General features: G+C 35.6%; 1 protein-coding gene across 2 annotated transcripts; it reads right to left on the bottom strand.

The window, feature by feature from the left end:
- Positions 1-8,779: 8,779 nt before the first annotated feature.
- LOC133824126 (delta(24)-sterol reductase) lies at positions 8,780-12,772 on the bottom strand. Of its 2 annotated transcripts, none has more exons than XM_062256996.1 (3): positions 12,631-12,772; positions 9,623-10,895; positions 8,780-9,450 (listed from the first exon to the last, which is right to left on the bottom strand). In XM_062256996.1, the coding sequence occupies exons 2-3, from the start codon at positions 10,868-10,870 to the stop codon at positions 8,995-8,997; spliced, it is 1,704 nt and encodes a 567-aa protein (XP_062112980.1). In that variant the 5' UTR covers positions 10,871-10,895; positions 12,631-12,772; the 3' UTR covers positions 8,780-8,994. The 2 variants fall into 2 exon arrangements, with proteins under 2 accessions (XP_062112980.1, XP_062112981.1); XM_062256997.1 differs by lacking the exon at positions 12,631-12,772 and adding an exon at positions 12,453-12,471.
- Between the last annotated feature and the right edge of the window lie 1,929 nt (positions 12,773-14,701).

Here is a 14,701-nt window from a genome sequence, read left to right as displayed (position 1 = left end):
AGATCTGAATAGTCGATACAGGTTCGCCATTTTTCGTTTGGTTTTGGGACCAACACTGGATTGGCGATCCAATCAGGATAAAAATCATCTTGTATGAAGCGATTTGCTTTTAACCTCTCAACCTCTTCTTTAAGGGCCTTCTTTCTGTCATCGTCCAGGAGCCTTCGCTTTTGCTGCTTCGGGGGGAAGCTCTTATCAATGTTTAGTGCATGGCTTATGACATTCGGACTAATTCCTACCATGTCCGAGTGCAACCATGCGAACACATCCTGGTTCTCTTTCAATAAAAAAATTAATTGATATCTTGACCTTTCAGGAAGGTTCTTGCCCATTTTTACCACCTTCGTGGCATCCTTTTTGTCGAGCTCCACCTCTGTGAGCTCCTCCAATGGTTCGAGATCGGCCATTTCTTCTACTCTAGGGTCGATCTCCTCTTCTATCTCGAAGACGGATCAGTCCATCTCATGAATAACCACAAGTGTTTGGGCACTTGTTTGATTCTTTCCTCTCATGGAAATATTGTAGCATTCCCTTCCTGGGAGCTGGTCTCCCTTCAACGTCTCGATGCCACTAGAAGTTGGGAACTTGATGGCCAGATGCCTAACAGACGATACTGCCCCTAGCCCAATCAGGGCAGGTCTTCCGAGCAGTATGTTGTAGGCCGACAGGATATCCACCACCATGAACTCCATCATCTTGGTTACCGAGACTGGATAGTCTCCCAAGGTCACGGGGAGTTCAATGGATCCCGTACAGGCAATCCCTTCTCCTGAAAGAGGGTTATCCAATTATTATTGGAAGAACATCCTATAAGATGAATAAGTTAATATATATCTAGATCCTGGGATGGTTCAGGGGACTATTGAGATTATTAGAGGGTGAAGCTTGGATGCTCACTTCTCAGAGTAAATGGAAAAGTTTTGCTGAATTGAAAAGTAGGAATATAGAATTCTAGGTAGAAGATTACATCTTCCTTAAAAGTATCACCATGGAAAGGGATGAGGAATTAAGGGCAAGTTGAGCCCTAGAGTACTATAACAGTTTGAGTCGTGGATAAGACTGGTTAGGTTGACTTTGGATCGACCTTATCTTCGGCACTGTCAAGTGTACGCAGTGTATTATGTATTTCCACGCTGAGGACATGGGTTAAAAGAAACTCATGAGTTGAATTATGAGAATTTGGGGAATTGAGGCTAAGTTATCCGGTAAAGAATAGCCATTCCAAATATGAGACAGAAAGAATAAGGTTTTGAGGAACAAAGTTATACCTTGGGTTAAGGTATGTTACAGAAACAGTAAGGTCGAAGGGACGACCTGGGAAACTAGAATCAATTGTACGGAATTCTTATTCCGGGCAGTTCAGATAAATTTCGAGGACGAAATTTCTGTAAGGAGGGGATAGTTGTAATGCCCCAAATTTCCTAATAAGGTTTAGGACCTTGATTAGGAGGCCAGGAGGGCCATAATTGATTCATTATGCTATTAAATGATAATATGCATGTTTAGGTGTATTAAATATGCATGCGAACCCATTTTTGAGTAATTGGGTGATTTTCATATTTTGGCCATTTCGGGCATATTTAGCATATATGTGATATGTGTGTGGTGCTATATTATTGTTTGGTTAAGCCAGGGTTACCCAGCACGAGACGATCCTAGGAGGTAAGCTAGTGGGAAAGTCACAACGGGATTTATTCTTGACTCGGAGTGAGTCAAGGGGTATTTAGAGCATTATCGAGTTATTGGGCAATGGGAATAAATATTTGGTGATAAATTGGGAGTTAGTAAGATCAAGGGAAATTCTGGAGGTTTTGACTATTTTGCCCCGGGGAGTGTTTTCAGGACCCCGAGCATTAGGATTTTTTTGAGGCTACTTAAGCTTGAAGTAACCTTTTAAAAGAATAAAAGAACGTTATGTACGTTCTCTCTCCCTCGAAGTTCCATTTTCGTCTCCCGATCGCATTTTTGAAGGTAACTTGAGTTCTAGGACTCGAATTCAAGCGAGGATCGAGGCATAGTGATCTTAGGAAAGATTAGAAGTTTATTAGCCGGAGGATTTAGTTGGAAACAACTCAATTGGAGGTAATTCAAGTTTTAAGTTTTTAAAGTTTTTAATCTTGAATTGGACTTTGTGTTTTGATGAGTTTTTTATTGAATTGAAGCTTGGGTTTTATGGGTTTTGGATCATGGGGGTGTTTGGGAACTTTGATTTTTGGATTTGGAGGTGTTTAGGTATGTCTTTGGAAGGTTTTAAAAGGTTAAAATTGGGTTTATGGCTGGTTCTGGGTGGGGGGCCGCGGCCCTAGTTCGAAGAAGCAGGTGGAGGCACTTTGGCCTTGCTGAGCGTCGCGGCCCTGTGTGAGGGGCGTCGCGGCCCTTGCTCCTGGGATGGCTGGGGGCCACGGCTTAAGGTGCTAGGGTCGCGACTCAAGCAGGGTGTTGAGTCCATTTGAGTGTTTTGACCTCAGGAACATGGTTTTAGGCCTCGGGATCATTCCTACTACCCGGATTGGTGGGGTTTGATGTCTTGGAGGCTAGGTCTTGGTTCCGGGATTGGTTTTAGAACTTGAACTCATTGGATCACCATTTTTGGTTGTGACTAGGTTATCACTAGAGGCTTGGAATCGGGGTCGTGCTTGTGGCTCGTTTATTGGTAACTTGTGCTTGGACCAAAGGTAAGAAAACTGCACCCTGTGTATATATGACATGCATGGTTATTCTTGATGCATGTTGAATGTTTAAATGTGGCATGCATGGTTATTGTTGAGGCATGTCAAGTGATTAAATGTGACGCATGTGTTGCACGAGAAACATGTGATTAGGGCATGCTATGAATATTGAATATGAGATTGTTCAGAGCTTGTGCCAATGAAACTGCTATGAATGGATCTACTCCTCATGTGAATAATGGCATGGTCCTAATTGTTAAGTAAGCATGTTGAATGCCCTGTATTCGAATATTTGACATATGATATATGTTTGGTAGCATTGCTTACTTGTGTATGGCACTGACTAGTCAAGGATGGCACTGGTCGCGCATCACTGACCTAAGAGTCGAAAACGGCATAAGCGTCATGAACGCAGGGCTGATAAAAGATTAGATCTAATCGATATCAGCGTTGAATAACTCTAGGAGCATTGATGCTGGACTGACCCTAAGGTCGATGAATATTAAAAGTGCTTGACTAGTCTAGGCTAGTTACTCAGAGCCAGGGCCAAAGGCCTAGGTGACTGCTTGTCACATGGCTAGGGAGCGGAATCCCACGATTATGACTCTATGGTCATCATGCACTTATCCTGTTTAAGCTAGTGAAAGGTTCACTTATTTGTAAAGCCCCGGTGACCCTATCGTCACATGGCTATTGGGAACAAAACCCACCTTAGTGACTTGTACAACTGTCACCTTCTATTTGGGGCTAAAAGCCCAAGATGATTATTATGATCATCAGTTGATGTTGTATATTCATCATTACGTGAACTCATTTGCCTGCTTGAATATGGCTATATTTGCTAGGCGTGTGCCTTATGATTTGATGTCATTATGTGACTGTTCATGAGCATATTGAGTTTTCTTGCTGGGCTTCGGCTCACGGGTGCTATGTGGTGCAGGTAAAGGCAAAAGAAAGATGGACCATCTTTGAGTTTGAGAGCTTAGGTGACGATGTGTACATATGCAGCTGCTCGACCACCACGGCCGAGGCTTGAAGAGGAACTAGGGTTAAGCCCTATTTTGCCGCCTAGATCGGCTGGTTGTAAATATTTTCTTGTAATAGACCTCTAAATTATTATTTTTTTTGGGATCCCAATGTATATAATAAACGTTCTAATGAAACGTTATATCTTAACCAAAAAATTTAATCCCTAAACCGCTAATCATACTTAGTTACACAATTTTGGCCAAATGACTCGATTAGCGAGTTTAGCACTGTTTACAAGGCACAGCGTAACGATCCCTGGAGTTTAGGGCGTTACAGGTGAGGGGTGTCTTATAGGAGATGGTGGATGTCTTATGGGAGACGGTGGCTGCCTCCCATTGTTGGGCCTAGACGATCCAAAATTGGCCCTGACAGGCTCTGGGTTGTTCCTTACTATCTCGGATTCGAATTCCGAGCTACTGGAGGAGCTCAGTTATTCCCGGTCCCTGTTAACAGCTCCGCAGTCGGAATGTCGGTAGCTTCAGCCCAACTATTTCTCTGGGGCCTCGGCTAAGCCTGTTGGGTCCCTTGCTCAGCCTTCCTAGCAGTTGTGCTTCCTCAGGGACGTCCTCTAGGTCTCCAAGATGGTGCCTGGGCCTCAGCAACCTGTCTAGCTAGTTCTTCATTGCGCCTTGTCACTTCTACCAATTGTTTGCGCAATTGTCGATTCTCCAGTTTAACAATAGGAACATATATTTCTGGATTATAGTAGAGATCCTCATCAGGCCTAGGAGCAGGCGGCCCTTGGGAATCGGATGAATCACTTCTCTCTTCAGGGCCCAGGTCAGCCATGGGCTGCTTTCCAGGCCGACGTGGGTAGTCTTCAACGCGAGGAATTTGCTCCTCTGGTATTTGAGGCAATGGTCGCCCACCGGTGCTGGGGTTGTTCGCGGCAGTCATTGATGATTCATGAGGTTTCTAATTAAACAGTTTAACGTATTGCTTAATGCTCTCAAAGAAAGCACCAAACTGTTGACGCCATTTTTCGTCAACTTAGAATAGAAGAGCACTAAACACAAAATTAGAAAAATCAATAAAAAACACACGATATTTTACATGGTTCAGCAGTTAAAATCCGCCTAGTCCACGAGTCAATATTATTGAAAGATGGAATTCTCTCAAAGCTTTTAGAAAGCAATTTTTGCAGAGTATTCCCAGTACCAAATTCAACGTCCCCAAATGAATTTCTCCAGTCTATTTATAGGCTGGTTTACAAAATATCTTCCCCCTTATTTCAAGAAGTTATAATTCAAATTTCAAATAAATACAAATAAATGCATTAATTACATAATATCCCATGATAATCGGGATTCATTATCAGATTACAACAAATCCCCAAGAAATAGGGATTTTCAAACAGTAACCATATATACACTAGATTATCGACCTCGCAATTACCGATCTCGAACATTGAACTTACATACTTTCGAGGTCAACCAACATCACGAGCTTATCATTTTGATTAGCCTCATCCTTAGCAAGTAACTTTATCGAGATCATCATCCTCAAGCTCGCAATACCCAGGCTCGATCCTTCCTGACAATTCCATCGTCGTCTTAATACCGAGCGAGACTGTCAGACCCAATCCACGTAAATGTTGATGACGTGGCACACTTGCTTATTTCGAGCTTACATTTTACGAGCCTGTCTTTCAAGACCATAATTTCTATTCTCGAAATTTGGGTGTAACACACATATATTATTCTCAATCTCCAAAAAAAAAAAACTTGATAATGTGCTTTGATAACAAATGACTACTCTCACTACATATCAAATGACTACTCTCACTACATAACAGATGTCTGGTCTTGTACATAACATGGCATACATTAGAATACCAACTGCTGAAGAATAGGGATACTTGCTTATATCCATTTATTCCTTAGGTATCTTAGGACATTGCTCCTTGGATTGAACAATTCTATGTCTAGTCAGTAACTGACCTTTTTTGGAATTTTCCATAGAGAATCATTTCAGCACCTTATCAATATAAGACGCCTGAGAAAGTTCTAATAGCTTGTTCTTCCTATCATTTATGATTTGGATTCCCAAAGCATAGTCTGTCTCTCCCAAATCATTCATTTGGAATTTCTCAACTAACCACTTCCTTACATTCAATAAAGAACTAAGATCATTACCAATGAGTAAAATATCACCCTCGTAAAGAACTAAGATAACCAGAATCTTCACTTTGATATATTTAATTATTCAGTAGTAATTCAAACATTCAATTATAAGAAAAATATATTTTTATTTAATTTGAATATAAAAATATATCTACACATACTTTTAGGTATCAACCCTAACAATTAACATTTCTAGGAATTATCCTTCTGTTTCTCTTCTTTTATTTGCTGATGATACCATTTTATTCTGTAGAACTACTCATGACTCTGGTTTAGCAATTCGGGGTGCTTTGGATAGCTACTGCAGAGCTTCTAGTCAATTGGTCAATTTTACCAACTCTTCTATATTATTTCCCCCTGATACTTCCACTATTGATAGGTCTTTCTTCTATAATATTCTCTCTTTGGATAACAAACCTTTATGTTCAATTATACCAAAGAAAAAATCTAGTCCCTTCTTGGTTCTTGGAATGAACACTTGTTTCCAAGAGCTGGTAAAGAGGTGCTCCTTAAGGCAGTTGTTCAAACTATTCTCTCTTTTGCAGTTTCTTGTTTCTTGTGTTCCTTCAGGTTGCTTGTTTCTTTTTGTCATGAAATTAAATCTCTTTTGGCTAAATTTTGGTGGTTAATAGTAATGGTCAATCCAAGGTTCATTAGAAAAAGTGGTCTTATCTTTGTCAATCCAAATTTTATGGGGGTTTAGGTTTTTAGTCTCTTGTACATTTTAATTAGGCTTTGTTAGCTAAACAGATTGGGGAATCTTTACTTATCCTTCTTCTTTTCTATTTCAAGTTCTTTAAGCTAGATATTTTCCTAATAATAACTTTTTAGAAGCTAAAGTGGGTTACTTGGAAGAGTTTACTTTGGGCAGGTTTAATCTAAAAAAAATTAGTAATGGATCATCTATTTCTATTTCCAGAGATTATTGGTTCCCTAATTTTAGATATCGTTTTCCTGGATTAACTCTGGGTCGACTCTGACAATCTCCAATCAAAATCAACTCTGACAACCTCCACTCGTAATTTGCTTCCTCTTTAATTACTCCTAGTAGTTCTTGGGATATTGCTCAACTGAGGAGTCAATTTTCTTCAGAGATAGTTGATACAATCTTGGCTATTCCATTGCACAGTTCAGTGGTTCTAATTCACAATTCTAGAGTTTAACATATCCTCAAATGGAGTTTATTCTGTCAAGTCAAGGTACAATTTAGCCTCCTCATCTTCTATAGTTACCCTTTCTTCCTCTAATTACAATAATATTAAAAAGTGGTGATATGTCCTTTGGCATCTTAATATTCCTCCAAAATATTAAGATGTCACCATATTTTGCCTACTTCTTTCAATTTTTTTCGTAGGCATATAGTTCCATCTTCTTCATGATTTGAAATGGTGTTCAGCAGTTGTCATTTTCATGCTTTGAAATGATGTTCAGCAGTTTTCATCCCCATTAATGAGATTGAAAAACATCTAGTATCTAAAGTGTCAGGCTCGGCTTTGGATTATTCTCCAGTTGGTGACATTGTCAAAGATATAAAGAAGTCTTTATTATCTTTTCCTAATGTATCCTTCAATCATGTGTATAGAGAACCAAATGTTTTAACTCATAATATAGCTAAGGTCTTCTAGAGCACTCTACTTCATTTTTTAAAATACCCCATCAAAATATATATTTTTCTATTTTACCTCTAAATTTTACATTATATCATACATCAGCTTCTCTATATATTTCTCTACATCATTTAAATATTATATCTTTAAACATATTTTATTACTTAAAGTAAAATAAAATAATTGAATAATAAAAAAAATAATAAATATATACTAAATGAAAAGAGAAAGGTTATAAAGAAAAATAATAATATTAAAATATTATATAAATTATATGTAAATATTATGTAAATATAGATATGGATTAATTGGAGTTTGTGCATAGCTATTATAAATATATGTATAAAGGAACTAATGAAAGATGTTTTTATGAGTTTTAGCTAAATATTATAGAGAAAGTATATTACAAAAAATAACACCAAAACATACATTTTTATAATTTACCTCAAACTTTTACATTATATTGCTTCTTTATTTTTTTTCTCTACATCATTTATATATTATATTTTTTTAAATATTTTATTCATTTAAAAAAATAAAATAATTAAATATAATAGAATCATACTCATATATATATATATACAAAAATTTATAAAAATATAATAAAATATTTATAACATGATAAATAGTATTTCACTACATATAAAAAAATATTATTCATTTAGGTAAAAAAATATAATTGGAAGACTACTTAATTATTTTTCTCTATATTAGAAAAATAGAAAAAATAACAATTTTAGCTCATCCTTTGGGAGTGCTCTTAGGACTGGATAAAGAATTGTTGTGGAATGGTGATATTGCACAGTTGTTATCTTAGATCCTGTCTGTACTAAACGTTTTCTTTTTCAATGGATCTCTCTTTTCAAAAAAAAAATATGTGCAGTACATTACTTTATACTTGGCCACAAAATAGAGTACCGTTATCTACTGCAAATTTTAGAAAATAAAATATAGCCATTAATAATGTGACCGCTGGGACCATTAACATGTAGGCCCTTGTTCAGAGTAGAATCAATTATTCAATCACCTCACCCCATCTAGTCTTTTTCCCAAAGACAATCTAATCTCATACTTTTTTTCTCCCAATTTTACTCCTTTATGGCAGTAATTATTCCAAAAGCATTACACAAAATACATGTTAAACATTATCGCCTTGAAAGCTTTTCTAAACTAAACGAGCAGGGAATGAGTGATGGGAGCCCTAAAACAAGAAAATAAAAGACTAGTGAATCCAGAGCTCCAAACAGTGGTTGACCTTTATTTTCGGCTGTTTAGCAAATTGGGGCATCATTAAACTAAGTTCGGTCACTTTAAATAAAATTGGTATGTGGAAAATGCCAAGGAACCGGAATAAATAAAAGGACTAATAATATAACTAGTTGAAACATCAAATTCTAATCTGGTCTGAAAGAGAAATCTCAAAGGACTAAATAAAAGTCAGCAGCCACCCTATCCAAATAGCTTAGAAACTAAAGTTCAAAGACAAACCTGAAAACAAAACAAATAATAAGGGGAGAAAAATATTGCAAGAAACTCCCAATTGTTTAACCATACTGAGTTATGTAATCAGTCTGCTGGTTGATCGACCTCGGCATAGGCAGTATCAAGTTGGGCTTGCTCAGCTTCCTGCACCTCCTTCTCAGTCTTCCTACCCTTCTTCGACTTGTAGTACACACTCATGAAGGTTCCGACGGCTCCATACTTCCTCCTGGCATGCTCGTAGAGGCCAGCATCAAACATCCTCCAGAAGTTTTTCTCGTCAAGCTCAGACACTGCATACTGTGGCTGGAATCCGTGGTTCTCAATCAACCAATCTTCCATCCTGCGAACGGCCCCTATGCCATCAAAAACCTCACCCCTTAAGACAGGTCCTGGAGAGTAGTACACCCCAACATCAGTGTACATTTGAGCATAAGATGTGTCTCCCTGCCTGCGGTGTAGCTCAAATCCTGGTTCAGGGTACACCATAGTTTTCATTGGCAGTTTGTACAATCTATGAGGGCAGAGCCAGATGGGGTATACCTACAGACATGACAATGAAGATAAATAACCAGGTGATTTTCAAAAACAGAAATCCTACATATAAGTAAGTTGAACGGTACCAATTCTAGTCATGAGCTGCACTGAAAAAGGATAATTAAACCTCAGATTTATTATAAAGAAAATAAATGACAAAACCATTAAAAGGTGTTACCTCCATCTCACGATCAACCCACTCTAGAGCATCCCCAACCTTGTACAAAGGAACAAGCATATCCTGAATAACATGCATCTCGTGATAATAGTTTCTTATGGCTTCACCTTGAGTAGCCTTGAGAAGAGAAACCTTGGGTGGCATCAACCAGCCAAAGAGAAACCTAAACCACCATTGATCTCCAAAAGGAAGAATAAGCTTTCCCTCCCAATACAAACACCTAGTGTGTCTGTGGTAATATTCTCTTGTTGGAATATACTCAACAAACTCCCCTTTCTTTAGCGCCTTCTCTGCATGCTGGTAGAACCATGGTTTAAACCACCACCCAACATTGTTGATCACATTTCCCTTCTTCTTGGCCTCTTCTTTGGATGCATATACACCAGTCATGCACACACCCTCTCTCGGAGAATAAATCATGGTCTCAACAAAGTCTGGAACCTTGTCAGGGTTATCCTGATCACCATCTCTGGGTGCAAAAGAATCCACATATGCCTGTGCCAGAGCTTGAATGTTACCAATCACAGGTTTGTATGTCAACCTCATGTATTCTTTGATGGGGATAAGTTTGATCTCGGCAGACACAAGAAGTCCCAGTGTTCCCTGAGACCATGGAATAGCATAGAAAAGGTCAGAGTACTCATTATCCTTGGTGGCTCTAACAACGCGACCATCTGCTAGAACAATCTCATAAGCTACAACAGTGTCGGAGAATAGGCCATAAATGTGAGAGCTTCCTTCAATCCCATAGCCATTGATGAGGCCACCAACAGTAAGGTCATCAAGCTCAGCAACCACAGCAAGGGAAAGATTCATGGGAACTGTCACCCTAGAAATCTGCCCCATGTTAACTAAGGGCTCAACTCTCGCAATCATCCTATCCTTGTCAATTTCAAGGACATTACGGAAGGCAGATAAATCAACCTCAAAGTGTCGAGCACGTTTGTAGTCAACATTTCGCATCCCAACAGCAATCCAGGGTTTACGTGCTGTGCAGACAAGACCATCCTTTGATGGATTCCTCTGTTTAAGACGTTTTACAACTTTCTGGACATTTTCATCATGTTCCTTCTGGCGCTGCTTGTAGGACTTTCTCTCTGATCTAACATCTCCCAGATATGTCAAGAAGTAAAGAGTGCAAGAGATTGGGAGGACTACAAATATAACAATAATCCATCGAAATTGAACAAAGTAGTCCACCCAGATCTTCTTCCTCTTTGGACGCAAGGGGGCCTCAAGGTCCGACATATTGAGAGAACTAAAGTTTCCCTTGCTGCAATGAAGACAACAAAAAATGCAATCAACTGACTGATCTAAAAGAGCTATAAAAAGTTCAACTTTATACAATATCAAACCCAAGAGTGTATATCAAGAGTATCTTATAAATAATTAACTAGAAAGCATTAAGGCTTACAAGTTGAAGATCATACAGCTAAAGTATTAACTAAACATTTTCAAATTGACAAAGTACTCTGGTAAAATTTTACATTTTACCTCCATAAGTTAATATGAGCACAAAAATTTATACTCTCCAGTGAGTTATGCAGCTTATAGATAAATAAGACAAACCTAACTAACTACAAAATAATAAATGCAAGTGAATCCTCAGTTTACTTCTATCAATTGCAACCTGAAACAAAGAATAGAATTCACCAAGTAATGCCAAAAATATGACTTTCAAACTATTGTAAGAAAAACAACAGTATTAACAGGGATTCCGACAGATCAATATCATCAATACAAAATACATTTTCATAGAATGCACGACAATACTAATACCCATGTGAGAGTTCCCACGTGCCTAAAGAAACTAGATCCGTCCAACACAGAAATAGCATAATACGAAAAACTGATGATGATGGGAACACAGATGAATAATTTCCATACACATACATATCCGTATGTAATTGTTTCCCATCAAACCACGAAAAAAAACAAAATGATTAAAGTAGAATAGTTCAAACATAAGTACTCAATCAAACTAAGACCCAAAAGGAATTCAAAATTGCAATCAAGGATCTAATTATAGATAAATTCCAAAATAAAATAAAAATATATCCCTAATAAAAGTTGAGAATACAAAATCAAAAACAAAATCAGTTTTTAAAAGAATTAATTTGTCTATGGCTAATTAAAATCTAGTCAAAGCAGCCAGTTCAGAAAGAGTCAACTTGAAGAAAACCAACTCACTTTTAGAGGAAAACCCATACGGATCAAAAGAATTTGAGCACAACTGCACAGGACTAAACCCACAAAAAGCACAATTTCTCACAAAAGGCCATATAATAGAATCCATTACTGAAGAAACCAACTACAGTCATAAAGGCAGCTTTTAACAATATCTTTTGAAAATTATTATATATATTATCCATCAAAAGCAGGAGAAAATCCAAGTGAGAGCAAATCGACAGAGAAGACATTTCTCAAGAGTACTCATTTAAAGATCTAGTTCATAATACCGAAGTGAACTCAGCTGCTAAAGTCTGAAAGGAAAACCCAACAAAAATCTGTTTGGATAACAAGAAATAGAGCTCCAAGTACAAAAGCGACAACAATAAACAGAGACCCAACAAAAAAAAATGATAACACGAAATGCAGACCCATCTCCAGATTCTGCATATCGAGATCCACAACTTAGACGTACTAAGCAAACCAAGATACTGACTAGTGTAACTTTGAAGAAAGATAAAGACAAGGACATAACACAGACGGACATATCAATGTCTCAGTCCTATTTTATTTAAACCAGCTCAAACTCAACAACACAAAAACCTTTCTTCTTTCCCCCATTTTCTCACAAACCAAACAGCAAGGTACAGAAACTAAGTACCTTTGAAAAACAACAGCACAACATAATCACAAAATAACTCTAATTCCTTTAACGCAACATATCATTTTCTCGGGAAACAAACAAGAAATATGGAGTTACCGGATTGAATCTGAGAAAAACCCCTAAAAAACAAAAGATACAAACGAGAGTGAAGCAATGATAGAGTGAGAAAGAGTACCTTAGTATGAGGAACGGTAAGATGAGAACCGTAGACGAAGCATTTAAAGAAAAAAAAAAATCTGAGATGTGGACTCTCTCACTCTGGTTTTTGTGTCATTTTCTCCACACACAAAAAAAATAAAAAAATTAATCTGAGATGTACTCTCACAAACAAAAAAATAAAAATATTATTATTATTATTATATTCTTTTTTCCTTCCCAAACCAAACCTTACTTAAATGGATTAAAATAAATTTATTACACGGGTACACGGTATATTATATCACTGTCATAAAAATACTAATTAATTAATTTTCTTTTCCTCTAAACAAAAAGTAGAAAGAAAAAGAAAAGTGAGATATTTGGTAGGAAAAAAAAAGAATAAGAGGAAAGGAGAGAAAAGTTCGAGGAAAATTTTAGGGTGGGGATTAATTTTTTTTTCTAAATTGGGGAGAAAAAATTTATAAATACAAAAGAATATAAAATTATTAAATTATTTTTCTTTACATAAATTTTATATTAATAATTTAAAGGTAAAATAATATTTTCATAATTAATTAATTTTCTTTCCTCTTCACACACTAAACAACTGGAAATATACTTTCCTTTTTATCTCCTTTTTTTATTTTTTATTTTTTATTTTTCTCATTCCTACCAAATATACTTATAGTCTACCACCTCCCTTTTTTCTCCAACTTATATTTTTAGTTAAAAAAATATATATTTAATTTTCACTTTTTAAAACAAAATTACTATTTGCAATTTTTTTGTATTTTAAAAAAATTTAATACATATGAAAAAAATAATTTTTTTTTTTATATGTACGTGTACACAGAATGTTTAAATCTTGAATTCGACATTGTAAATTATTCAAAATTTCTTAAAAAAATTAATTGGATGCTTATTTGGGGATAGGTGAGGGCAAGCAATAATAATTGGTGAAGGCAAGGGGAGGCAATATTTTTGTGTAACTTCATACAATTATTTTAAAGGGTGTTTAGCAAATTTAAAGGGTGTTTAGCAAAATAGCTTTCTTTTAATAATTATTTGCAAAGTAGCAACACATTTGACACTATCAGTCATACTCAACATTGTGTTTGGAAGACTACTTTGTAAAAAAATATATCATTTTACAACGTGACATTAAAAATTATTTACTTTCACCAATTAGTTTTATTTTAATAAAAGTCATTTTTGCCTTGAAAGCATTCTAACATTAAGAAAAAAAAAATCTCCAAAATCCTTTGCTACATATAAGAATACAGTACTCTCTTGTAATGATATTTTCATAAATATAAAAATTATACTACTTTATTATCTTCTTTTCTACTTTTTTTACCAACTTATGCCTTTCTGGTTTAGTTAATATCAAAACATGATATTGTATTCAACAAATCAATATACATACATAACTTGTGCATAATTTAGGTTAAAATTATTTTCAATATGACTATAATATTTTTATTGCAATATTTTGTAATATGTTAAAAAAACTAAAAATTATTAGCTTTGCTTTTTTTCTTTCTTCTTCATTTTTATTTATAAATTTGGATTTAATTTTTTTTAAATTAAATATTAGAGATATTATAAATAAAATATTTTAATTATGTTAAATATGAATTTGGACCTAAATTATAATAAATAATACTTTTGCACTAAGATTTCTTAAGGCATCTCCAACCCATAATACCATATATGGTGTTGCACCAACACTAAAACTAAGGAATCTTAGCACCATATTTTTTCATTCCAACCAAAACACCAAATATTACACCAAAAAAATATATTCTTTATTATTATATTATTTTTTAATAAAATAGAATATTCTTTTTATTATTATATTATTTTATCATTTATTTATTTAATTAATCTATTAAGTAAAAATGCTATTATTAATTACACAAAACTTATTTCATAAATATTAAAACTTGACAAATTATAATAACACATTGCATTTTTGTATTTAAATATTACACTACTAAAATAAAATACATTCAATTAACTCTAAAGCATAACACACCCTTGAAATATTAGTTCAATTAAACTAATTTTCCGATAGTATATTCGTCCCACAAGTGTTCAGTTAATGC

The sequence above is a fragment of the Humulus lupulus genome, chromosome 3 (assembly GCF_963169125.1).
Source record: "Humulus lupulus chromosome 3, drHumLupu1.1, whole genome shotgun sequence".
Lineage (NCBI taxonomy): Eukaryota > Viridiplantae > Streptophyta > Magnoliopsida > Rosales > Cannabaceae > Humulus > Humulus lupulus.
Note: the sequence above shows the minus strand (reverse complement) of the source record. Positions and strands in the feature narration are given on the sequence as shown.